At 46.4% G+C, this 26,360-nt stretch overlaps 1 protein-coding gene across 1 annotated transcript in view; it reads right to left on the bottom strand.

The window, feature by feature from the left end:
* Window positions 1-2,346: 2,346 nt before the first annotated feature.
* LOC146177405 (neprilysin-2-like) overlaps window positions 2,347-26,360 on the bottom strand; it is a 36,954-nt gene continuing 12,940 nt past the window's right edge. Inside the window, exons 4-7 of the mRNA XM_084581548.1 lie at window positions 14,789-15,848; window positions 12,481-12,912; window positions 7,308-7,493; window positions 2,347-2,693 (exon numbers count right to left, since the gene is read on the bottom strand). Coding sequence (XP_084437674.1) covers window positions 2,505-2,693; window positions 7,308-7,493; window positions 12,481-12,912; window positions 14,789-15,848 — 1,867 coding nt within the window. The 3' untranslated portion in view covers window positions 2,347-2,504. The remainder of the gene's footprint in view (window positions 2,694-7,307; window positions 7,494-12,480; window positions 12,913-14,788; window positions 15,849-26,360) is intronic.

The following is a 26,360-nucleotide window of genomic DNA, read 5'->3' as shown; positions in this document are numbered from 1 at the left end:
GTCTGGAGACGACTAGAGTGACCCCGTTCAAGCTTGTGTACGGCAGAGAGCCCACGATGACACTCGACACAATGCTGCCGCACGTAACCAACGAGGACAACGTTGACGTCGCGGCCTACCTGCAGTGTGCAGAATAAGCCTGACGACTAGCACGGCTGCGTCTTACAGACGAACAGAGCACCGGCCCCCGACGATACAACTTACGGCGACGCCACGAAGAGTACAATCCAGGAGACCTATGGGTTTGGACTCCAATTCGCCGCCATGGACTAAGTGAAAATTTGCTGAGTCTATACTTCGGGCCATACAACATTCTTCGCCGCGTGGGGCAACTCGATTATGAAGTCAATCCCGGTGGTACGACAGCATCAAACGGCGATGCGCGCGCCCAAACATCGTACATGTTGTTCGTCTAAAGCCTTATTACGCGCGTTAAAGAATCCGTGGTGTTTATATTTTGTACATGTTACTATTTAAGTTGCTTGGTTTAATTTGAAACATCGGGGCGATGTTTAAGGAGGGAGTAACGCCGCGATACCTTCAAAAATGTATTTGCTGTTTGTTTTTTAGCAGCCGCCGCAATGCGGCCTTATCACTCTGATTGTGGCTGACGTATCACTTCTGTATCATTTGTTTGTTAATGCTCGATGTCACGAGACGCAACTTTATGAGTTTCGTTGTTGTGCAAGGTTCGCCGAGATTTTTCTCGAATATTCCGGTCACTGGCCTATGTTTCTACAATGTTCCAAGTTGTGCAAGTAGCATTTTGCGACGCTATTTAGATGGCTCTGAGCAGCCTTTAAATTGAGCGTAGATGAATGCGACGGGCATTCTTGGTTAGACGATCGACGAACACTTTTGCTGCTATCGCCGCCGCCGAGTTGCTTAATTCTTTTGTGGGTGCAAATCAGCTCAATAAAAATTAATTTCAGTACCATCACGACTGTGCCTTCTTTTGGTGTTTACGGGCTTGTCACCACTACGTGACAATCTGAAAGGAGAGGCCCGAGTTGGCAGCTCCTGCGTCATATAAGTGCGCATCCGTGACAGCTACCAGCGACCCCCAGCTTGCGAATGCTCATAATTTTCACTTAGAACGCCGGCAACGCCAGCCGTCCATTTTCTGGAGGCATTATCGGTGTTAAAGGAATACGCAGACTCACACTCGCGGTCTACATTCGCGAACTAAGCAATGTTCTTACAACGGGCGACATTTTGCAGTCACGTAACCGTCCATGCCTAAAATCATTCTAATCTAGTGGAAAAGTGTATCAATAGATGCTTGCATGAAGCCACCATGTGAGCCATTCATCTGCTTTACTTCATACATTTTCCTTGAAAACTTTCGCTCATCTTGGAAGGTATTGTATGAGGCCGTAAGAAGGATTCCAGCCATATAGGAAACATGAACATATTTCCGTCACGGAGACAGCGCTTTCTTGGGCTGGACGTTGCGCCATTTCACCGTCGCAGTCGATTGCACAGAATCTGGGTTTACTCCATAACTGCAACATTAACCAACAGCAGTGAAAAACGGCATGCAAAGAAATGTGGTGTGCGGTTCGAGGTGCATTAACAACACAAGTTAGCCGCTCAAATCGAATTTTTTTTTCTGAGCAGTGAAATAATATGAAACCTCATAGCACATGCCGCTTTATAGCACACAATCATTATCCACACTGAAAACACACGCTTTAGTCCGTGCCTCTCTGCCAGCAATGAGATAACTTCAAGTCCAGCATGACTATCTTGCTGTTCAATCACATGGATATTGCTACCAGTCACCATTATGGAAACAGTCTCGCAGGCGCTGCAGTGTTGCCAAATTATCAACAAAGTACGACCCGCGTGGTCCTCGTATAGAAGAAACATACACTTGTGATATACAAACAGTTTTAAGTTAGGCGATTCACACTTTGCTTTCGTCACGCTAGCTATTCAAATAACATTCGCTACTTCAGCAGTTCTCCTCACTATCTTGTTTCTATCCTTCAGCCCCAGGATACAGGTAAAGTGCTCAACGCAGCTGGTATTCGGCACTGTAATATGAGTCGACATAATAAAAAAGGAAATCTGGAGAAACTCTGAAACGCACTGGGGCAAAACAGCGTTTCAAGAATAACAAGCTTTCCTAAACGGACAGTGTCTCAATAGCCAAGCGGCACGTTAAAACCAAGAAACAGGTTGTATTATGTAACATGAGGTATACGTTGGGTCTATTTACCACCGAAATGCCCACATATAATATGCTACCCCACTGTTATGGAAGACATACCCCAAAATGAGCCTACAGGTCTACTGAAGCATATACAGTCCTAAAGATGATCACAATAAAGCCTAATAGAAATACCAAGTAACAACACTCGAGGCGCGAACAAACAAATGACACCTCAAGAACGGGGTGAGTCACATAACACAGTTCTGTGGACGGAGAACAGGAAATATGATAGAAGCATGGGAAGGGAAGAAAGGGGAGAACCGTGTGGAATGAGGACGCCTGTAGCTCATCTGAAGAAAGTGCACTTTTTCTTGGGGTTCATGTCGGAGCCTTCTGGGCACTTGAAGGCTTTGGCGAATGGTGCAAAGTTCGCCATCGCCTTGTTGCAGTCCCCGCCGTAGAGGTTATCAGCCTCCCTCTTTGCGCAGCTGAAGAGGCAGGCGGTGATGAAGAATGTCTTCTCTTCAGTCAATTCCTGTGAAAGATCCAGTACTCAACGATTGGGAAATGCATTGATCTTTAACGTTGCTCTTCTAAAAATGAGGCGCTGCATTTATTTCGACGGCTCAATTTTTAACACATTATTTTGTCTCCTTATCTTGTGTTCCAATCATCTCGAGCTTACTATGAAGAATTTTAATCCTTTATCAGCATCAGTTATAGCAAGGTTTGACACAGGAATAAAAATATATATCAGTAGACCTAAATAGGTGACCCCTGTAATAGCAAACATAGCAAAGCTCGCAAACAGGAAGCCTCCCGCAGCAGTTAACATGTCATTTAAAAAACCATGGGAGCAATACGGCAATCGGCATGCGAAATTTAAGGGCAGCTTTTTGTGTATTTTTGTCCTGCGATAGTCTCAGATAAAGAATTTAACAGAGGGGTTCACACAAATTTGCAGTTGGGGCTTATCTCTATATAAAAGCATAGTCTCAACGCGATGAATCGTTTGGAACACTATGTAACCAGCCATTGGACCGTAATGGGCACCCAAAATGTCCGCCGTATTCACTGCTTCTAGGTAGAAAGGTCGCCGCTGCGACTCTAACCCAAGGAAGGCGCCCATGTGCTGTGCGATGTCAGTGCACGTTAAAGAACCCAGTGTGGTCGAAATTTCTAGAGTCCTCCAATACAGCGTCTCTCATAGCCTGGGTTGCTTTGAAACAATAAACCCCACAAACCAAACCAAACCTAAATAACAAACGAAGATGTTTCACCGCAGCATATTACTCAACAGGCGACGCCTGCCAGTGCCACCCCTTCAGCGTTCCCTCACTGCGCAATCCTCCACTTTTTCATCTTCTCGTTTCGCGTGGTCATAACCAAAATCAACGGTTGCCTTTCAAGCTCTGCTTTTCCCTCTTCACTCAATATGAGAGGAATTTCAATGTCTCTGCTTTGCCACCTACTAGATATCACGAAAACAATGTGATGCTTCGCTCTTTTTCTGCAACAGCAATGTCAGGAACAAATACTGTAAAGCGCAATTATTAGAGTGAGGTCGCGAGGAAAGCTCAGTCTAAGAGACGTCTCCGCAACGCTACCTTAGGCCACTCCGGCAGAAAATGACGCTGGAGTATATGTGTACACAATAACCGATATATATCTGGCAGGAGGTAGTTGGTAGGCGACAATCACGGACATTGAGAGGCCAACGGATTGCATGACGTCACAAGATGACATCACGTACCAGGGGCTGTAAACATGGGCAGATACAATGAAATGGGAGGATGAGAGGAAAATCGAGTTGACCGGGAGAATTGCACCCTGAGTCACAGTCCACTCCTGTACTGCCCAGGCTCGTCCACACGGCTTGGTTAAAGGCCATTGTGTCTATATGGGGAGGCCTTTTCGCATAATGTGCGAATGGGATCCAGCGTGCAACACCACGGCTAGTCTACAGGTGGATAGATTTCGATGTAGAAAAGCCGTAGAGAAGGGACTATGGTTTATTTCGGATCACAACATCTTAGTTCTTACTGTGCATCACAAATGCAAGCAAATTTTTCTTCAGATTTACAATCTTTACTGACGTCTGAGTTGGCTACCACAGGAACTATGCGAACCACCTGCAGATGTCAAGTAAAACTGGCTAAATCTTTTGCAATATGCTGATGTAAAGAATTTTGCAGGCATGTCTGTACTGGGGGTTATTTGGATTGTTTACAGGTTATTTTCAACCCAGTGTGTGTTGCGCAACAGCGTCTGCACAGGTAAATTTTAGAGCAAGGCGGAAGTTTTGTACATGAAAAAGCTCCTTAAATAAGCAACTAAGCAACTAAAATTCACAAATTAACTTATTTGTTTTCCTTGAGGGACTAAATTATATTAAGCCTAATAACGCCGTCAACAGAAAAGCCGCGTCCAGTCTTTAAATTGCATTTGTCAGCAATATTAAAAAGCACTGAACAAGGTTTGAAGGTTAGTCTCAGTTCACAAGTCGAGCCAACGTTTCGATAAGTCCGCTTGTCGACAACGTTACCTCGGCTCGCAAACTGAATCACCATTTGTTCAGTGTTGTTTCATACTGTGTAGTCATCTTTGTCTTGTTTACTGTCTATCGTAGTTACAGATAAAAATATGTAACGCCAGAAATGCACATTTTTTTTTAGGTTAGACACCTGGAATTATGCGACGTGCACTTTAAAATGCCTTGTAAGCATAGCCTATCGTTTAGGCGACAATATAACGCCTTATGACGCTATTTTTAAAATGTGCATTGCCAGAAGCAAGCTTCCCGTGATAAAAAGACCTATTTTTAACGTTAAATGTCTAGTGCATTGGCGACCAAGAAAGAGAATTTAAAAACTTCATTTATGTTAACGACGAATGGGGCATTTCAGGAGCGGGGGATTTGGGATTCGGACTTCCCGCCGTTGCCTTTTTCTCGGCTACCTCTGATTCCAGTGGTAGTCTCCTATATTCCCTTCTGCTGCCTGACGATGTGTAGAGGTGTGCTGAAGACTTGTGTCCTTCGGCCACAGCTCCGTCCCGGTGTCCCACTAGCCTCTTTGTTTAGCGCCTTTGGTCGAGAGAGGACCGTCCAATATATCTCAAGGTGCATACGCTATGTTCTTGTCCGGCGGCTTTTATCCGTGTATATCTTTCAACACTCGGGCTAGTCCGCTGGGGGCCATACCTTAAAACTCAGCTTGAGCCTGTCAATCGCATCTCAGCGATTCCTCACAGGCACACCTTGCTTTGGTCACCTACCCTCTCCAAAAGGCTGCCCTACAGTCCCGGTGAGAGAGATCGCAGCATGACACTGGGTGCCTGCGGCGCGCAATCTTGGTAACTTTGTGCATGCATCAGACGCAACCTCAAGGGACCCGGTGCCTGCTTGTATCGTTGGAGGACTACATTCAATAAATGTCTCTTTATGAGCTTGGAGGATTGTTTCGCTTATGCGGATCTCTCCTCCCTATAAAATGTTGACCGCACTACCGTCTTTCAGTGCGCACGGGGTGACAGCTAATCGGGACTGGGCATGCGGACGCTCCAACCATGGTGGTTGATGACCTCTGCCCTCGTAGAACCAATGCTTTTAACATACTCCGACGCCCTTACTCTATACAAGCAGATTTTTTGACTCGTTATCAGGATTTTTTTTGCTAGTGCCCTCGGTTAGAGCATAGAAGGTTGGGGGGATCGATTCGTGGTGTGAACACAATTTACTTGTTTTTCATTGTTTCTCAGCATGACCCTCAAAGTCATGCTGCCACGGCGAGCTTCATTGTAAGAATCATTTTAAGAGGCAGCAATAACACACCAGATAGCAATAAAACAACACCGGCAACGTGATGCTGCTTATCAACCTCCTTCTTCGATGACAGAGTACTGCCACATCGCTCACCAGAAACCCTCACGACCGACTTTTTGCTTCTTGCATTTTCACCGTCTTTCCAGTACACTCTGAGGCTGGTGCTAGATTTCCCCGACAGAGCCCAGGGGACGATCTTTGTTGTGCTATTTGGCATGTTTAATCGTTACCGAGGCCACTCACCTGCGTACAGATGTTTGTTTCCTTGTTTAGTGCCGTTCTAAAGATCCGAATTCGTATTTATTTCACCTTGATGACCGCGGAAACATTACCCCGTGATGCTATGAAAAGAAGCTTCCTGCGGTGCGCTATTTCCATGGCGTGAACCACAGTAATAAAATATGGAAAAAGAAAATATATTATGATGATTCTAGTTGCTCCAAACAGGGTAGAAAACGTGTGAGCGTTTGAATTGTCAGGAAGTAAAGTGCAGTCAACAAATCGTGCACCAAAGATATTCCTCGAAGTGCCTTCAGGACATTGCTTATCAGAACTCCTTGTTGCGAGGGAATCGTATAGCACAAACAGGATGATGTGTCAGCAGCTGAACAAGAGAGCACTGATCAGCAATAATTCGAAACACTAATTAGCGCGAACCGCAAGAGATGTTGCTGCGTTTACAATTTCGCGTCTAAGATGAAAAGGTTGCTTTGTATACGAGTCCTCGTAATAATAATTTCGTAGCCGTAAAAACATATACGGCGACAGAGAATTACTGTGGCTGGACGAGCATGGTAGATCCATCTCAGCTGCACCTCATAATGTGCTGATATTGTAAGACATCAAACATAAGCTGACTTCAAGATTGTTTATGCTTGGCCTACCAGGGCTTCTTGTGGCTAATGTGCCAGCACACCAGCTTTGTAGCTGCCGCATAAAGGACGCCCCCTGAATATCAGCAGGCTTGTGGCATGAATAAGAATGTGCTAGAATTTAGAGCGACAGCAAATAGTCACTTTAACATAATCCTTTTCTACGTGTGTCTGCGGTGTTGTTGTGTTCTGTGATGCCGTTTAAAATGATGCTTGAAAAATGAACACCGCAATCAGGGCACGTTTACGTAGAGCTCAATAGAGTAATCTTCGAAAGCAACTTTTCTTTTAGTACCAAAACAAGTAACATTCAGTCGCACAATATATGTACTCAACCCTCGGTCATCTCGCGCGTTCTTGCAGATAATTATCTTATTGAAACATGATATGTTATTCGAATTTACAGGTTGTATATCCCTTTGAGTGACGCTTCGGTGAATTATCCCTTGCATACCTCCGATATCTGAGTGTCGTTCTCGTCAGTGTGCCGTTTGAAAGCGGCGTATGCCACCTCCAAGGCAGGGACTTCAGGAAAGATGCTGGAATCGGCGCTGGTCAGACAGCCAAGAACGCGTGCCGCGTAGCGATGCTTCACCGTCCCGCTGAGCCAAGATGACACTATCTTTCCTTTAGGGTCAACCTGTCCGCGAAAAAGCAGTATTTAATAGTACGTCAACGCTATATGGCTGCAGACAGGACTAAAGGCGCAAAACCGACATGCTCTCAATCTAACCTCAAGTGTACTGATCTCAAGTAAAAACTAGAAATTGATCAGTTTGATACAGCGCAAACACGCAGCGCCCATATCTCACTCTCATGAAAGGGCTTGAGTAACACGCAGTGTCCAGTAAGTGATAAATAGAGGTGAAATAGAGGTTACCTTAGGATCTTATATCGGTTTTAGGGGCCATGATGTTAACTTGCCCTTCAAACCATGCACTTTACATCTTTTTCATGATCATCGCCAGAGTCGCTGTTAACAGCAGCGAAATCTGCTCCATCATTACTTTCAAATGCTGATCTGAGATGCACATATTTCTCGGAACAGCTCTACCGTGACGGTATTGTGGTTAGTGTACTCAACTGCTGTGGCCAAAGATGCGGGTTCTAATCCCGGCTGCGGCGGCACTTTTCGATGGAGGCGAAAAGCATGGTGCCCATGTGCGGTGCTATGCCAGTCAACGTTGAAGAACCCCAGGTGGTCGACATTTTCGGAGCCCTCAACTACGGCATCTCATAGCTTGAGTCGCTTTTAGGCGTTAAACCCCACTAAGAAAACCAAACCGATTTCTCGTACATATATTAACATCATCAGGAGCAGCGACCCGGTAGTGTCCACTGCAGGTCAATATTGTCTCCTATAGGCAACATGCGCTCCAGTTTTCTTCGGTGTTCTAGAACACCCTAGTGGCCTCCACGCCACTCAATTATTGGGATGATTACGGCGGCCACCACTGCAGGTGAGGCAGGGCAGCTAAATTGCCTGCAAACCGTAAGGATCCTGGTTCTTTTACAAAATCTCGACTACGATTCTCTCAACTAAGACTAGTCTTTATTCGGCTCCGTTAAAAAATAATTTTGTCCCAGTACCAAAATGAGACAGAAGAGCAAGATTCATGCAGATGGAAAATACGGCAGATTGTTCTGCTTCTCGTTTTTGCTGATCACGTTTCTCAGTGTGGTTGTGCTTTTCTTACCTTGTGTAAATAACTTTGTTTTGTTGCTTGTATTATTTACTGAATGGGAGGGATTGAAATGAAGTCACTGGCGCTATTATGCTTTGCAGAGCACAGCTTCAGCAGTGCAAGCCAGAAAAGATAACCATAATCCGATTTAGATATACCTGCAGCGTTTCGCCGGTTTCTTGCACCGCAAAATGACCGTGTCTGTGACGTAGGGTAATATCTCCATTCTGAACTGAGAGTGCGGTCTAAAGTTGGCGAATTTCATCTTCGCATGATATTCAGCTCCGCGTTTGAGCATCACACTTTTGAGCGTGGCTGGCGCTCTGCACAGGCTATTGAGTTATGAGTAGTCAAAGTGAATAACAGAGCGTTAAGGCTGACATACGTGTCTAAATATAGCTGGACTGTTGCTACCACCTGGATGGCAAATCTACAACCAATTCGTAAGCGACGTGCGGTACTTTGTACTTTGTTGGAGGTTGTAGGAGGGACGTAATAAAATGGACATACGTTGCCAATGCTTCCTCCAGTCATCTGTCACAACTCCCCTAACGATGCCCCAAGAATTTTCAGAACCAAAGTATGTGTGCCCCGCTTGAAAAGAACGCCTTGGATAGTTTTCGCTTCCTGCTTGCCTTGAATATACATCGCTTCAGAAACCCTCAAAGCGTTTATTTCTTTATTAGGTGTTTCAGATTAGTTCCTTACTCAACGCTGAAACCATTCCTGGACTCAATGTTCCAACCTACGCATGAATGCATCTCTGCTGATCAGGTAGATTTTCAATCTGGAACAACTTGCATATTGCTAATATCGATCTAGTAAGCGCCAACTGCATCGCGATAAACAACTGACTTAATTGATGTACGCTTGTACTTGAGCGTCTGCAGTGTCGTCTCCTTCTCATTGTCCTCGGAATTCTAGGCAGATTCACGTTCGCAACGGGGGCGCGGGAATAGGGTAATTGGGAGGGGAGGAGGGATGCGTACATGTACATTAATAGTCACCCTCATCACACATTTTTGGAATGATGGCTGAAACTTGGCACTGATTCGTTTTTGCATTCATCGGTGCTGACTGTAACACCTATAAGTGTAATCCATTCTTAGCTCTTACAAAATCAGAGCGCGTGCTGAGACTGATGAAATTTATCGGCGTCGTTACTTTACCCCACATTCTCTTTGTAGCTCGCCTATACCTTCTGCCTGACATTTATCAACATAACAGTTCCGGTTGCTTCATTGCTTCCAATAACATCAGGTGGAGGTTTTCAGATTCATTATTCTCTGCCTATCTCGCTGTTTTTCACTTAGACGATAAAAAAACACAATTATGCCCAAGAATTCTAGTCGTGTGCCGTTGTAAGCAGGCTGTTTTTCGAAACGCGCAGGCTGTTCTCGTTTCTCTATTCATGTCGTCCCTTACTTCGTCTTCGCAAACACTGCATTATATATTGCGGCATATGAAGTAAAATTCTAGAAAAGAAATGTTCTGCTGTAGAAGCTACACGAGCGTTTAGAGGCCTTTAAAACTGGCTCAGATCAGGTCTGCACATGATCGCAACTCTTAGCATATGCAGTACCCGAAAATTCATAGGGCGTTTGAATAGCAGCACCAGGAATACATCTTTTAGTCAGTTTTGATATTTTGCCTCCATTCGCGGCGCCTTATCACACATAAGTCGTACTTGCTTGAAATCGTAGAAGTATTTTGCTGTAGAGACAACACTGTTGGCAAGGGTCCCATAACAAATAAAATATTACGGGGGACAATAAACCCACCTTTTTTAAGTATGACGCGATAGCGTAAGCTACCAGCCCACAAATAAAGCACCGTTTTAACAAACTTCTATCAACGTGCCTGCGTGACTTAGGGAAACGTGAAAGGGAGTCCTGCAAGGCCGATTCTAATGTCGTCCTGTTATATTAAAGTTGAGTTCAAAGTTGGCCGCTCCTGCCATATATAACGTCAGATAACCCTACGCCCACTCAGAGCTCGGCCATGTCAGCTGCTAGCTACCGCCATTGCAGCCCCAAGCTCGTGAATTTAGTTTACAACACCGGCACCGGATTTTCGGTGAACGAGGCCTTTAACGCACCGTTAAAAGATACAGTGACAAAATTTTCAAACCGCGTAGCGATGCTTTGCAGCCGTAAAGCACTGACGGCGAGGCTCTAAGACAAGTTGGCACAAGCCTTTGGCGGTCAAGGTGTGCTTCCAAGGCACTTTTTTGTAAATAGCAGTTCTAGCACAACAAGGATGAAATAGAAACTATACGGCTGAAAAGAAAACCTTACCAACAACCGGACATTCAAGGCCCGCCTTTAAATGCATGCATGACACGATACAGTTAACGGCTCCTGTTAGCTGCTCATTTGTGTCAAGGCAGCATCGCCACTTGGCCGTGCAGCCGGCTTCGCAGCGCTTCACAGTGAGCCCTAAATTTGTGACAAAGGCTGTACAGAAGAGCCTTGAAAGCATTTTTATTATTACATAGTGCATATGCGATGCCTTCCTATCGTGAAGAAAAGTCACGTAGGCCCTTAAAATGGTGGAGAAAAGTATATATGATACCTCATTTCAAGGGCAAAGTATTTTTAAAGCATCGCGATACATACTACGGGCAGTCTGCATACATAATACCCATAGACATACAGGCGGCCGAAACCGGAAAGGAACGCGACGCATTGAGATGAGCATGAAAACAAAGGTTTATGAATATTTGTTTTCGTTTCATTGCGTAGTAGGTGGCCGTTTGTTCACAGTAGGCGTAAATTTTGAAGAGCACTGTGGCAAAATATGCGGCGACATTTGGAAACAATATATTTCAAAAGGCACGATAGGTGTTTGAGGGAAGCTGCGCGGACACAACCTTAACAGGAATTCCGTCGAACATTCTCTCACAGAGCGCCATGCCTACATGTATTCCTATGGGACGAAGCTACGACCATTGGTGGTGCGCGCCGCTCCGGAGTTAGATGTGAGCGGAGCTTTAGCTAATTCCAAACACCTGTTCGACTTCGGCAAAATCGCGTTTAGCGGATGGTGTGAACGCTCAAGGTGGCTGGAAGTAACGTTTGTGTCCTTTTACATCGGAACAAAAGCTCAAATAGGTTCACACTCACATGGCATATCATGCCTAAACGTTGTTGTTGAGAGGAGAACACATGAACAAGCTGCTGGAATTTATTCTTGCTCTAGTCGTGGCAACACCAAACGCAGCTATGCGTAAGAACTAATCATGTTTCAACTGATAAGTTTCAACAGTGATATCCTCGAAGCGAACGGAATCCATATCGAAAGAGGTATGCTTGGCGCGCTGCAAGGCCACTGCCCATGTCTTTCCCTTTTATCCAACTACAAGAAGCCGGGGGAAACGGATGCCGATCTTTTTGTCGCTTGCAGCACATCTGCCCGCAGCTCAACCTCTTATAAAACCGCTAAATATATTCACAAACAAGCGTGGCCCAATCCAATGCTGCTTCTCAGGTATATTGGATGCATAACAAACGGGACATATCTCGCCAGTGCTACCGCGTCTGTTTGACATCACGGGCTGTCGTTTGTTTAACAAAAACATCAGGAGGAATCTAGAAGTGTTTTGTAGGAATTCAGCTTGTACATCGTCTCAAGCCTTTTTGGTTACTCCGCATAATGATAATTTTAATAACAATAATTCATTTCCGCAACCTTAAGTAATAAAAAGAAGCTGCATTTATATATCTGAACATTCAGCGTTTATATTAAAACACAAAAAGCGCTTTCAAACTGGTTCAATTCTTCACGTTCCTCGGTTAGAAACCTTTCAATAAGGCGCTCTGTTGCAGCTGACAGTCATAGTGCCATGTTATCCTTATAACGAGATACTTGTATTAATTTACACCAATTGCTTTTTCTGGTGCAGCCTTTGAACCAGCCACGCCACGCCCATACGAAGTTTACCTGCAAGCCTTGTACGTCCAAAGCCTTGATCAGCTCCTTGGCGTAGTAGTACCCCAAGCCACCGTGAAACATCGCCTTGGTGCCGTCCTTGTAGTAAAGAGGCGGCGCCAGGGCACCCAATGACAGAGAAAGCTGGTTCAGCACGTGCTCGTACTGGATATATGGCTCCGAGAAGCTCTTCGGAATTCGCAGCTCTTCCAAGCCAGCGACTGAGCCGAGGCGAGCGCGCCACGAGCGCCTGGTTTCGATCCAGTAATGCGCAAACGATGGCGACTTGTCGGGGAAATTAGCGTACGCCTCTTCGAGCACCTCGGCCTTAAGGAACATCTTGGCTGGCCACAGCACCCTACGCATATTCCTTAGCTTCTCGGCGGCGACATGCTGAGTCTGATTGTCCAGCCACGACGCAGCGAGACACATTTCCGTGGCCATCTGCGAACAATCCGAGTCTATAGTGTGTATGCTTTGTAGGAAAACCAACCATTTACTAGAGAACATTGGGTAACCAGGTTCCGGACAGGAGAAAAGGCGTAGGTAGATCTACTTTAACAGCAATATTATCATTCATGAGTCACAAAATAACGAGAAGAAAACTTCATAGTTACAGCCCTTAATCGCGGCAAACTGCGCGCGATATGTAAGGATATCTAAGGTAATGTGTAAAGAAGGTTGATGGAGAATATCTCTGAAATCTGGGATTAGCTGATGTTATTGTATTGCTAGGTAACTCAGGGGAACACTTGCAACAAGTATTATTGACCTAGAGAGAAGAAGCAGTAAAGTAGGCTTAAATATTAATATCGAAAAAAACTAAGATAATGGTGAACACCTGGGAAAGGTAACGCAGCCTAAAATAGGTAGAGAAGCACTGGAAGTGGTAGGCGAATATATCTTCTCAGGACAGGTACTAACCCCACATCAGGACCCCGAAGCCTAATCAATTGAATAGGTTTGGGAAAGAACTAATTTTTAAGATAATGGCATATAATGACTAGCAGTTTACCGGTATCGCTCGAGAGTAAAGAGTATATCAGTTCCATATTACCGGTACTTACCTATGGGGCTGAAACATGGAGGATAACGAAAAAAAAAACTTCTATTTAGTTTAAGGACAACGAGGAGGGCTATGAAACGGAAATTCGTAGGTGTAACGTTAAGGAATAGTAAGCATGCAGAGTTGGTCAGTGAAAAACTCAAGTTACTGATACGCTAGTCGAAATGAAGAGGAAGAAATAAGCATTGGCAGCACTTGCACTGTGAAGAGTGGAAAAACCGACGGTGGCTAAAGGTAATCATTTCGATTCCATGGGAAGGGAAGCGTAGCAGGGGGCGGCAGAAAATTAGGTGAGTGGATGAGGGAAAGACGTTCGCAGGGATGAAGTGGACGCACTTAGCACAGCACCAGATTAGGTACAGGAAAATGGGAGAGGTCGAGGCCCTGCAGTGCGGCTCATGATGATGACGACGACGTAAGAATTGGACGAATGGAACACTCAGCCTTTCAGTGTCCACTCACGCTAATCAAATCTTTATTTGCGCAATGGAAGTGCGATACCTTCGCAACTCATAAAAGCAATATCCCTTGATATTTCTGCTTAAACGGGGAAGTTCCATCGATTTAAGTCTACGCTCTTTCGTATATTCAAGCGGTATCGACATTCTGTCCACTTACTTGACGCCTCTATTCTTGTGGTTAGTATCCACCATCTTAACGAACTCTAGGTTCCACAGCAGGAAGGATTATTACTTTTTCCCATACTTCGCACCTCTCCACTAGTAAATCTAGGTGGAAATATTAATTTTATTATTAAGAGCAGGGCCAGTGCATAATTGCATTTCTACGTCGACGACTCGGATGGTACGCTTCTTGAATATCCATGAAAACAACAGATATTTGACGGCAATATTTGAATATTTCACAACAGCCTGATGAGCAACGTAATGTGGTCAATCATTGAAACCTGTCCCAAAAAACCTGTGTGTTCTCATTACTTACTAAGATATTAGCGTTATTTTTGCCATTCGCCCGCAGTTATCCTTAAGCATGCCTTGCAATAATTAACAATGAGCTGGAGTATGATACGCAACGTGTGTAGCTCATTTTTTCAACTAGCCAAACGCATTCCTCGGCCACTACTGTCTCGGGCACAAAGTCGGTTACTTGAGGAGAGCTTCATTGGATTTCCCCTGGACTACCTCTGACGCTCCGCAAATACCACAGCGTCCAAATCGCGTCACAAGCGGATTTATTTTGTTTAGTCAACAATCTCTGATCATGTGTCCCAGGTACCTACAAACATTTTCATACCTCAAGAACGCCAGTGAGGTGTTTCTCGATGCGGTGGCGTTCTTCTTCCGTGAACAGTGCTACTGCCGCGGCGGAGGCCACCAGGAGGGTGTAACTGGACTCAACCTGGCGGGAGCAGAAGGGCAGCCGCTCTTGTTTCGCTAGCTCGTTGCTTCCGTGCAGGATGAGCAGGGCAGCGTTTGGGCTGGCTACGGGTGCGTACGCGAACAGGAACAGCCAAGCGAGGTGGTGGAGCACGGCGCGGTTGTCTGTATTGCTGAAAATCACACGCAGACCGTCCCACAGAGCCACGTCGCTAAAGAGCACCAAGTCTTCCATGGTGAACGACTGGCCGGTTCCTAGCGTGGTGTTAAATACGTACTCAAAGTACTTCGCACTAGAGGCGGACCAGAGGCCGCCTAGTTCTCTTAATGAATATACCGCGGGAACAGGGGGCTTCCACGTGGACGCGCGAACCAAGTTGGCGAATGCGTATTGGAGCGTCTTGTAGGCATCTTCTATTGCTTTAGGAGAGGGCGAACGACTCGTGTCATTGACAAAAAGCTTGAAAATGTTGGTGTAAACGTTCTGAAAATGTTCCTTTGGTATTCGTTTGAAGAGAGCCCTCCAGTACAGCATGCGGTCGCTGTGAGTAAAGAGAACTCGGCGTTTCAAGTCACTGTTCCCGGTTGTTGGGAGGAGCTTGAACAAGAACCATAGGTACACTTGCCAATTGAAGGAGAGGTCGAACAGCACCTGCAGAGGCCGCCGTTTATGTTCCCGGTCCTCTGGCCAAAAAAGGCCACGCTCGCGCATAAAGTTTTTGATGATGCCGATTTGCGAGCCCGCCTCCGTCGTGCAGCTATCGAGCATGGCTGCCGCTTTTCTTCCCACGGGCAACCGGGCGCTACTCTTTTGCAGCATATCGGGCAGCTTGCTGAGCCACGCTACGACCATATCCTCAAGGGCTGAGCTTGAGAGATCGGAGAACTCCTTTCGGGGCGCCCAGCCGCCGCAGACGTACGCAGCGAAATCGTAGCACGGGTCGACGCTCCTGTCCAGCTGCCTCTCGATGAGTTCCCTGCAATAGCAACAGTAGAAAGAGTAACTCTTAATCCAAAAACTCATGGGAAGTCTCAGAAAACCATCCAATATAGTGAGGGAATATGAGAAACGTTCAATGTGATTTCAAACGCCACAATGTGCAGTGGACGGCTTAAGGAGTATGACAAAGGAGGTGATCTTTGGTCACCCTTCGTTGAAGGCTTGTTTTTATGTTTGCATTTATGGGGCTGCTGTATCGGCCACTGTGTCATAGTGCGTGCTACACACTAGTGAGCGCGAAGTTTTCTTTCTACTTCTCCACGATCTCTTTCCATTCTCTCTCTCTCCTCGATTCTTTGTAACCTACTTCCGTTGAAATCAACCCGGCTTTTTAGCTGCCTCTTTCCCAGACATGTACCGTCTTTGCTAAAAGTAACCAGGCTGCAGGATCTGCTTCTTAGACTTGTGGTAGTAAATTCACAGCATGTCTGAACCTCTAAATCTTTGCAACGTGAAGGCGAGCGCCTTTCCTGATTTCTTAACTAGTTGTTATCATCTGGAAACCCTTATTGGCTTTATAAAACATGAGAGAAGCAAAACATGCAGCCTGGTTACTTTTGACAAAAACGGTACGTTCGTTCCGTTCCTACAGCGGCCTTTTGGCCGTGGCTTTGTTACAGTGGCGACGAGTCAAAATGACACCCACACCGTAAAAGCAGACTCAGACACTTCGGCCCTGAAGACAGTCCTGCCAGCAACACACATGGCCTTACAAATGCTCCCAAGCTTCGATGAAAGCACAGATAAGTGGAAGCCGCACTTGATCAATGTGGAGGCGTATTTCGAAACAAATGGCATCGCTGAGTCAAGTAAGAAGACGGCGCTTCTTATGGAAAGCACTGAGCACGCAGATAAACCAGATCCTTGCCGTAAGTGTGGTTCCACGCGCGCCGAACTGTTTGAGTTATGACGAAGTTATCAAAGCCTTGAATGAATACTATGACCCTAAACGGAACACAATTTCGGAAAACAGCAAAATTTTCAGACGTTGCTAACTGGAACGAAAATCTATTCAGGCTTTCCTCGTCGAGAACCGCCGCATCGGAAACAACTGCAACTTTGGCAGTTGCCTTGACAGAATGACGCGAGACAGGAGTGTCTGTGGTGTACGCTCAAGGGCAGTACGGAAACAACTGGCACAGAAAGCTAACGGCAGAGGAAGCCGAAGGGATAGAAATAGCTGCTGAAGCTGCGGAGTACAATGCGCAAAACATTTCGTCAGAAGTAACACCCTTATTGAAAATGCAAGCGCGACGCTGGCAAAACACCGAGATGAAGAGCCGAAAATGCAGCATCTCGGCACTACGGCAGATGTGGAAGCTTGAAACATGATGCTAACAGCTGCAGCTGGGCCAAATCGCGCTGTTGTAACTGTGGTGAATGCGGACATCTTGCAATAATGTCGTTCTGTACTGTTTTATGGCACATAGGCAACTAAGGCCGCCATGCGCCAAAAACAAGGTTTAAAACCTGGACTTGGCTAAAGGGCTTTAAAAAGTTATAATAGGCTCCATAACTTGTTTAAATACTTCGCTTCTTTTAGGAGTGAAAATATGCAGGAAATGTCAACGAATGACCTTTTCCTAAACGTAAGCTTGGGTTTGAATGGTATATGCTTATCGTGAAGTTGTGGGAAGTGCTTCTGTCGTAGGTCTACAAGTCTTGTACAACTGATTAGGGTGTAGTTGATTGTGAGCACCTGTCCACATTCTTCACAAGTAGGCTGGTTGTGTTTCGTTAGTAGAACGTTTTGTGTAAGATATGTATGACCGATGCGAAGGCGACATAAAACCACTTCAATGAAACGCACTCGGTGGCTACATGTTTTCCATTCCTCTACCACGGGCTTCAGTACATGTAACCTACTGTGGATGTCTTTGTCCCATGAATCCTGCCATTTCTCTTTCAATTTTCTTCGCATATATTTCATGACATTTCTATGAGGTACACTTGTTCTATTTTTGCATTCTGGGCTGCTGTAGCACATGTATCAGCTCTTACATGTCCATTTACCCTAGGTGACTTTGCACCCAGCAGAATTTAATTTCGTGTCCCCGTCTTTCAGCTGTTCTCATGCAATGCATTATGTTTCCTAATAAGGTTTGTGTTGCATTTCTGGCGTGTAGTGCTGGGATCACACTGAGTCTGTGTAGATTATACTCTTTGAATGTTACACTTTACTACCTTTTCCGCAGCTAAGGGAATTGAACAACATTTGGCAGTAAAAACTGTTGCACACAGATGCAGCCTAACTGTTTTTCAAGTTTTTCTTCTACTACCCCAATACCAACGTAAAACGTTGTTTTAGAACCGTTTGTATAAAATGCAGTGTGGGTTTTGTACTTTTCGTATATGGCTAGGAACTCTTCTGTTATATGGTGATGTCATGTCTGCTTTTGACCAAACTGTGTTAGTGAAAGGTCGCGCATAGAAGGGAAGCTGTACTAAGGGGGAATTTGTTAGGGACCATGGAAAATGTATGGAAGTGTATCAAGTACGTTTAGTTTCTGGCATGTATGCTCAAAACGTAGAATTAGTGGTCTTATTGCATGCGGTTTACTGTCAAAACGTGTTCTAGATGGACACTTTGGGACTATTGAGTGGCAGAGGTGTTTGGGATGGACGGTGTTTTTTAGCACGTAAGCACACGTAAGCATTGTTTTTCTGTCTGCGAGGGGTGGTTCATTTGCTTCTACATGTAGGCTATTTGCGGGGGATGTTCTGTATGCACCGGTTGTAAGCCCCTGGCCAAGTTTTTGCACAGGATCTAGACGTTTTAAGTTAGAGGGTCTTGCTGACCCATACACAATACACCCGTGGTCCAGGAAAGCGCGTACTACGAGTGATAGACACGCAGACATGTTCTCTCAGAGCCCCAGCGTTTGTGTGATAGAACTTTCAGCATGTTCAGGGATCGGGAAGCTTTCTTTATGAGGTTGTTGATATGTGGTACAAAAGTGAGTTTCTTGTCAAAAGTTACACCACGAAATTTGCTTTCGTTTTTTATTGGCAGTATTGTTTCATTTAGATGAAGGTTAGGGTCGGTTTGTAACCCTCGTCGCAGATAGAATATAGCAGCCACTGTTTTTGTGGTGAAAACTCAAATCCATTTTGATCTGCCCATATCGCCAGCTTGTTTATGGTAGGCTGCACTTGTCTTTCATATGTTTATATATTAGAGGATGTGTATGCTATCTGTAGGCCATCGATATACAGTGAATACATTACAGATTTCGGGATTATTTTATTTAAAGGATTCATTTTACCACAGAGAGAGTTGTACTACCGTTTCCGCAGCTAAGGTAATGGCATAACATTTGGCAGTAAAAATACAGCCTTGTGGCACCCCATTTACCTGCAGAAAGTTTCTTGAAAAAATTGAGCCTAAGCGCACACGAAATGTACGATTCGGAAGGAAGTCTTTTAGACAATTCAGCATACTACCGCTGATGCCCAAATCCGTTATGTCGCGAAGGTTGTCGAGCCTCCATGTCGTATCGTAGCCTTCTCCATATTGAAGGCGGAAATACAGTGCTGTTTATGTACGAATGCTTCACAGACCGTGTTTTCAAGGCGGACTAACTGGTCCGTTGCAGTAGGTTGCTTTGCTTCAGGAAAGGTAGAATAAATGCTTTCTTCCGTGCCTCTCGGCTGTTTCCAGACACCCATATATTATTGAAAAAATCCAGAAGGCCTACTATCGCAGGTGTGGATAGATGTGCTAGCATTTCATAGCGTATTTCGTCCGGGCCAGGCGCCGTCTTTTTACCAGCAGCTAGAACGGTATTTATTTCTTGTACTCAGAGCAAGGAGTTGTAAGGTACATCTCGACTCCCACTTGTTGTCAGTCTGTTTTTCAGCTGAAGTTTTGTATTTTAAGAAGGATTTTGTGTAGTGTAATGAACTTGAACTTGAAATGAAACAATCCGTCTGCAATTGTCGTCATGTAGCACTGGATAAGGATGACAAGGCACTGTGGGGTGGTGGCAGTGTCATGCGGTTGTGTTTGTAGAATGTGGTGATTTGGTGGTAAGTAGAAAGGACCGATGCGGCCTCCTGCGCGGAGTTGGGTGCCTGATAATCCAGGGCTCGGGTAGAGAGTTCTCGAGCCAGCGCATGAACGCGCTCACTACCGGGGATCGAGGCATGCCCTGGGATCCACGTTAGATTAACCGTTCGGTCGAGAGAGGTGGCGGTGGCAAGAATATGATGCGCGGCCGGTGTTGCCACGCCGTTTAGGTAGTGGCGGTATTCCGCCTGAGAATCTGTACAAATTTCGGTAATGTCTTTGTCAATGGCTGAATGGGCAAGCGCAAGTGCGATGGCGGCTCCTTCCGCTTCTGCAGGCGAATTAGTTCGGATAGTGGCGGCGGCCCCCACTCTGCCATCTTCGTAGGCAGCGACTGCAGTGAAAAATCGTACTTTAGAATTCCCTGCCGCGTCGACATAGAGGATATCAGAGCGGTTGCGGTATCTTTTGGTGTAATAGCTGGCTCTAACTTTCCGCCTTCTCTGATAAAGGCAAGCGCCCATGCTGCGTGGTAGGGGCTTCTGGTATATGCGATCCTGCGTGCCCGGAGAGATCATGAAAGGTGTAGCACTTGCTGGGATGGCGATGGGTGGATTGAGACGGAGTTGTCGCAGTAGGCATTGTGCTGTTTCCGTGCGACTCAGGCGGATTAATTGGTTGGTGCGTTGAGCTTCTATTAATTCGTTCACGGTATTGTGAGTACCAGTGGCCAGCAGACGTTCTGTGTTAACGGTCCGTAGAAGACGTAGGGCGGAGGTTACGGCCATGCGTATTAGGATTTCCGCCTGCTCTGTTTGGCGCTGAGTGAGTATATGATATGGGAGGAGGTATGTGATTCGGCTAATGATTAATGCATTGGTCATAATGAGGGTTTCGCGTTCCAACAGGAAATGGTTGCGCGCAACCACAGGCCTGATTAGTCCAGCAACCTGCTTGGTCTGTCTTTGCAAGAGTTGGAGGGTGGCGGTTGCATCAAGTGCTTTGTTAATGAGAAGGCCGAGAACCTTCATCAGAGACACAATGGGACAATGAGACAAAAGCGATTCCAGGTCATGAAATGTGACATTAGCATGGGGTTCAAGGTATACAGAACATAATGTTATTCTCAAGCTGTGAAATTTTGGAGGATTGGACATATTCTTGGACTTCGAGTAGAAGGTTTTCGCTGGCTAGTTTAGATACTTTGTATCCTCGCCCTATGGTTTGGGTAAGTCTTAGACACAAGAAATGGAGATATTGTACGGGCTTGCTTTTCTGGATTTTCACTGTGAATTATGTGGACCTTAATGAAAACTTAAGGAAAAGTCAGATGCTGCTTTGGTCCGCCTTTTTTAAAGCGATCATTTGGTTTTGAGGAGGGATCCATAAAAGGTGTGCGGTTGGGCCACGGTGCCAGCCACCCACCATGGAGCCCAACAAGAAGACGGGGCAGGAAATTGCGATCTAGGCTTGCCTCCGTCAGCTATACACCATCATCATTATCTTCATCCTGACGATACCCACTGCAGGGCGAAAGCCTCTCCCATATTTCTCCAATTAACCCAGTTCTGTGAAAGCTGCATCCACTTGACTCCTGCGAACTTCTTAACCTCATCCGCCCACCTAACTTTCTGCCGCCCCCTGCTATGCTTTCCTTCCCTTGGAATCCAGTTTGCTACCCTGAGCGACCATCGGCTATCCTCTCTTCGCACTACATGTCCTGCCCTTGCCCATTTCTTCTTCTTGATTTCCACTAGAATGTCAGTAACTGGAGTTATTTCTCTGACGCAATCTGCACGCGTCCTATCTCTTAATGTTGCCCCTACCATCTTTCGTTCCATAGCCCTCTGCGTTTTCCTCAACTTAAGTAGAACCCGCTTGGTTAGCCTCCACGTTTCAGCTCCATAGTTTAGTACAGGTAAGATGCAACTGTTGTATACTTTCCTCTTGAGCGATACCGTTAAGCTGCTAGTCTCAATCTGCGAGTGCTTGCCAAATGCGCTCTATCCCAATCTTGTTCTTCTGGTTTCCCTTTCATAGTCCGCATCTGCATTCACTACCTGTCCTAAGTAGACATATTCGCCTACTGCTTCCAGTGCTTCCCTACCTAACGTAAACTGCTGTTCCTTCCCGGGGCTATACACCATAACTATAACCTAATGTGGAGCAACGCAGGGTAGTTACTCCACACACAGTTAACCTTCGCCGCCAGGAAGTACGGAAAAACCAAGAATAGAGTTGAGGACAGCAGATTTGTAGGATAAAAGACAGGAACGTGAAAGATGGAAGGGAGTATAGGAAAAGGCGACTCTCGATTTCCTTCTTGTTGGTCAGTCTGGCAATGGAAACTGGCAATGGGAGTAGACACAGGATCACCAGTATGTGTCATATAGTGTACCAAGTTTTTGATAAGGATTGCAAGCACTGGCGAAATTCGAACCCTTCACATCCAAACTTTCGTGCTACGCTGGAAGGCTGCTTGCATTAGGCGTGCTTGCATTCCTCACTCATTGTACTAGACTGCACCGGACCAAGCCTGCGCGAGCGAGACCTGCTGCCCTGCTGGACAGGGCTGGAGTTCCGGTACTACAAGTCAGTAAATGTAAAGTCAGTAATGTACCAGTGGCGGGAAAATTCCTCAGCCGCATGAAACCCTTATGAAGTAACTACGAGGATGCCTTCTCGGAGGAATCGGGCCTGATGAAGGGCCTCCAGCATGCTTTGTGCTGAGGGATGGTGCGGTTAGCACGTTTAGTAAGGCGAGACCGCTTCCGCACGCGCTCCGCAAGAGAGTGGCAAGAGTTGGATCGGCTAGTGTCGCTAGGCATATTAACACCCAGAAAATATTGGGACTCGGGCAACCCTTATACTCCCAGTGCTTCAAAAGATGACCGTCCTGATTTGTGGAGATTTTAAGGCCACCTTGAATCAGGCTTGTGTGTTTGAGCAGTATCCCCTTCCGGTGATTGAAGACATGTTCGCTTCGTTCAGCGGTGGCGAAAGCTTTAGTACACTCGGCCTGAAATAAGCCTAGAACCAGGTGTCACTAGACAAAGCTTCATGCAAGCTGTAAGTAATACACACCAAGAGCTGCCGTTCGGCATTTCATCTGCTCGTGCTACATTTCAAAGCAAGATGAATACCATTGCGTGCTTGCCTGGAGCGCAGGCATACTTAGGTGAGGTTCTTTTGTGTGACAAAGCTTCAGACAACGTAGCTTTGCTAAAAAGGGTGTTGCAGCTATTTCGGAGCACGTCGTAAAGCTGCGATGCGACAAATGCAATTCAGCCAGCTATCGGTTACTTATCTCGCACACCGTACATGATCGTCTTGGTCTTCACACGACGGAGAAGAATGTGGAAGCTATCATGAAAGCACCAAGCCCTCGTAACGTGACCAACCTGCGTTCGTGTATCGGAATGCTAACATTTTATGCAAGGTTTAGGCCGAACTTGTCAACCGTGCTTTCGCCATTATATCGGTTACTAGAAACGAATGCGCGATGGCCGAGGAATACCTCCAGGAAAATGCGTTCGTCAAGGCCGACCAGTATCTCAAAGATGCCGAAGTGCCTGCCCCTTTTGACACGTTAAAGGCGCCGAAACTAGAGTACGACGCTTCCCCACACGCTATTGGCGCAGTACTGTTTCACACAAGAGGAATTGTCCACAGACCGATCGGATTCCGTTCAAGGACTCTCACGAAAGCCGAGCGCAATTACTCGATGAAGAAGCGTGAGGCTGTGACACTAGTTTTGGGGGTCACGAGATTCCGAGAATACCTTGGTCCCTGAAATCACCTTGGTTACAGACCACCGGCCTCTCCTCGAATTGCTAAGGGCCAACCACTCAACACCCTCCATGGCTGCAGCCCGCATTCAACTTTGGGCACTCTATCTCAGAGGATATAGTTAAGAACTCCAGTACACTTCCGGAAGGAACTGCTGCACTCGGTTGCCCTCCGCAGGCTTCCGCTGCATTCACCCCGTCATAGTATGGAGCGCCATAGCCGGGAGAACGTTTTTAGTGCGTAGCACTACTAGCCGCAATCACGGATTTCGCCGACGTCTGGCCGAAGCAGCTCACTCTCCCTCTCTTCGTAAACTTGAAGCGGAGTAAAAGTAGAAGTCGCGCAGCTCAGAATTGCGGTGGCGGAGCGGCCGCATAGATACAACCAGTTAGAGAGTAAGACAGTGAGACAGAGGCATGTCAGTTGCAGACATTGCGGTCGTCACTGGGCAGCGTTTCACGAGCGTGCACTACTCCGGAGTGAGCAGTCGTGTATCGGTCGCGCGTCCTTAGACATCTCTCCCCTCGTATTAATCACCACTCAGCCTTGACGGACAGCAGACGTGCTGGCGAGGTGCTCCCTGACCTCGACTCTGAGTCGCTCGCTGCGTCGTGTAGCTGCTTGTTCTTTCCTCCGCGCTTTAACTACCGCTCACCTTCAAGCGCGTTTCCCTCTCTCTTTTTCTCCCGATATGATCCCACCCCAGACTTTTCGGCCGCAGAGCAGTGCATTTGTGGTGTCGGTATCTTGAGTGCGACACGTGCGTTTGCCGCTGCTTGGTAAGATATAATGATATCGCCATCATGTCTGTTCTGCGCAGGCTACTGGGTGTGTATATATGCGTGTGTCATGTGCTGTTCTGGGGGGAGCTTCTTTCTAACTGCCATATACAGCGCTGTGAATAAAGCCGTTTCTTCAAGCATAAGCCTACTGATTGTGGATGCAACAAACTGGCGACGAGGATGGGATGTAACACGAACTGAGGATGGCATCCACAGTCGGCAAGCTACCGAAGTTTGATCCTAACAGCGGAAACTTGGACGTCTTCTTTGAGCGCTTCGAGTTGTACTTCACGCAGAATAAACTAGCCGAGGAAAATAAGCTGCATCTGTTCCTCAGGGCCATAGGAGAAAAAGCGTATGTGACGCTCCGAAGTTTGCTTCTTCCAAAGTCACCCAGCAAATTAACTTACGAGGAAGTCTTATCGGCTCTGCAGAAGCACTACACTCCGAAGGGGTCCGTGGTGAGTGAAAGATATAATTTTAAACGAAGGAAGCAAGAACCTCATGAAAGTGTCGCGGAATTCGTGGTGAAGCACTAGCAAGCGGCAACCTCATGCGACTTCGGCCGCTTCCTGGAATAAGCCCTTCGGGACCACCTAAATGCTGGCCTACACTCGGAAGCGATACGTTGCCGGCTGTTGCCATTACCGACACTGAGCTCACATGGGAGCGGGTTTGCAGCGTCGCTACAGCCATGGAAATGGCAGCGACAGACACAGTGGCAATGAATTCGGAGACCAGTGGGGAGCACTCATCATGCGGCAGTGATATCTTTTGGCAGAGAAAGTCGTCGAAAGCCAGACCGGTCTCCGAAGAAGGGGCGCACAGGTGTCACGCATCCGACAAGCCGAACACGAAGGCTACGACTCAATGGACTACACCGAATTGCCATCAATGCGGTGCGCGGCACACACATGTAAGTTGTCCGTTCTTGAAGAGTGTGTTTCAAATGTGAAAAAAAGGCCATGTTGCTGAAATGTGAAAACTACTAGAGTTGTGCATCAGCTAGAGCGGGAATCGTTGGACAGTGAACTTCTTACCCTTTGCCACGCCAACAACCGTGCGGCCAGTCCTGCGTTTGCAGTCAGTGTACGGTTAAATGGAGAAAACGTACCCATGAAATTAGACACAGGAGCAGCGGTTTCCGTAATGTCGGAGGCAGAGTATGCGAAGCACTTTCCAAACAGTAAGCTAAGGTCAGAAGACGTCAAACTGGTTACGTACAGCGGCACACTGGTTGATATCAGAGGGATAATAGATGTTCAAGTAATGTACTATGATCAGTGTTTCCGCTTGAACTCTAGTAATTGCTAGAGACGAAAGACGCCAGAATGCATACGTTGTTTGGCCGGAACTGTGTGATCAAAATCAAAATCCGGTGGAACGAAGTGATGCGTGCGCAATCGTTCAATCACTGACGAAAGAAATGCCCTTGATTACATTGAGAAATATCGCGAAGTGCTCGCGCCTGGCTACGGAGCGATAAAAAGGTGCAAGACGAGCAATGTCGTTAAGGAGAACGAGTCCCCTGTAATATGTGAGGCGCGATCAGTGCCGTATGCGCTGCGAGAACGGGTCGAGTAGGAATGGGCTAATTTGGAAAAAGCTGGGGTCATATATAAGGTGTGCCAATGCGTTTGGGCGACACCGCTGGTGATTGTTCCAACGAATACGATAAGGAGTTTTGGCTGTGTGGTGATTACCGAGTCACGGTAAATCCTGCAACTGAGGCTGCCCAGTACCCGCGCTCTCTCTACCAGAGGACATTTTTGCAACGTTACAAAGCGGGTCCATTTTTTCTGTTTTGGATTTGTCTAAGGTGTGCAAGAAGGTGCGCGTACAAGAAGAGAGTGAGAAGTTTGGGCTTAAACATTAAAAAGACAAAGATCATGGCGTCTTGCCCTATCAA

Source organism: Amblyomma maculatum, chromosome 10 (assembly GCF_055883805.1).
Source record: "Amblyomma maculatum isolate TAMU_Amacu chromosome 10, ASM5588380v1, whole genome shotgun sequence".
Lineage (NCBI taxonomy): Eukaryota > Metazoa > Arthropoda > Arachnida > Ixodida > Ixodidae > Amblyomma > Amblyomma maculatum.
The sequence above is the reverse complement of the archived record's forward strand: the minus strand, read 5'-3'. Positions and strand labels throughout refer to the sequence as shown.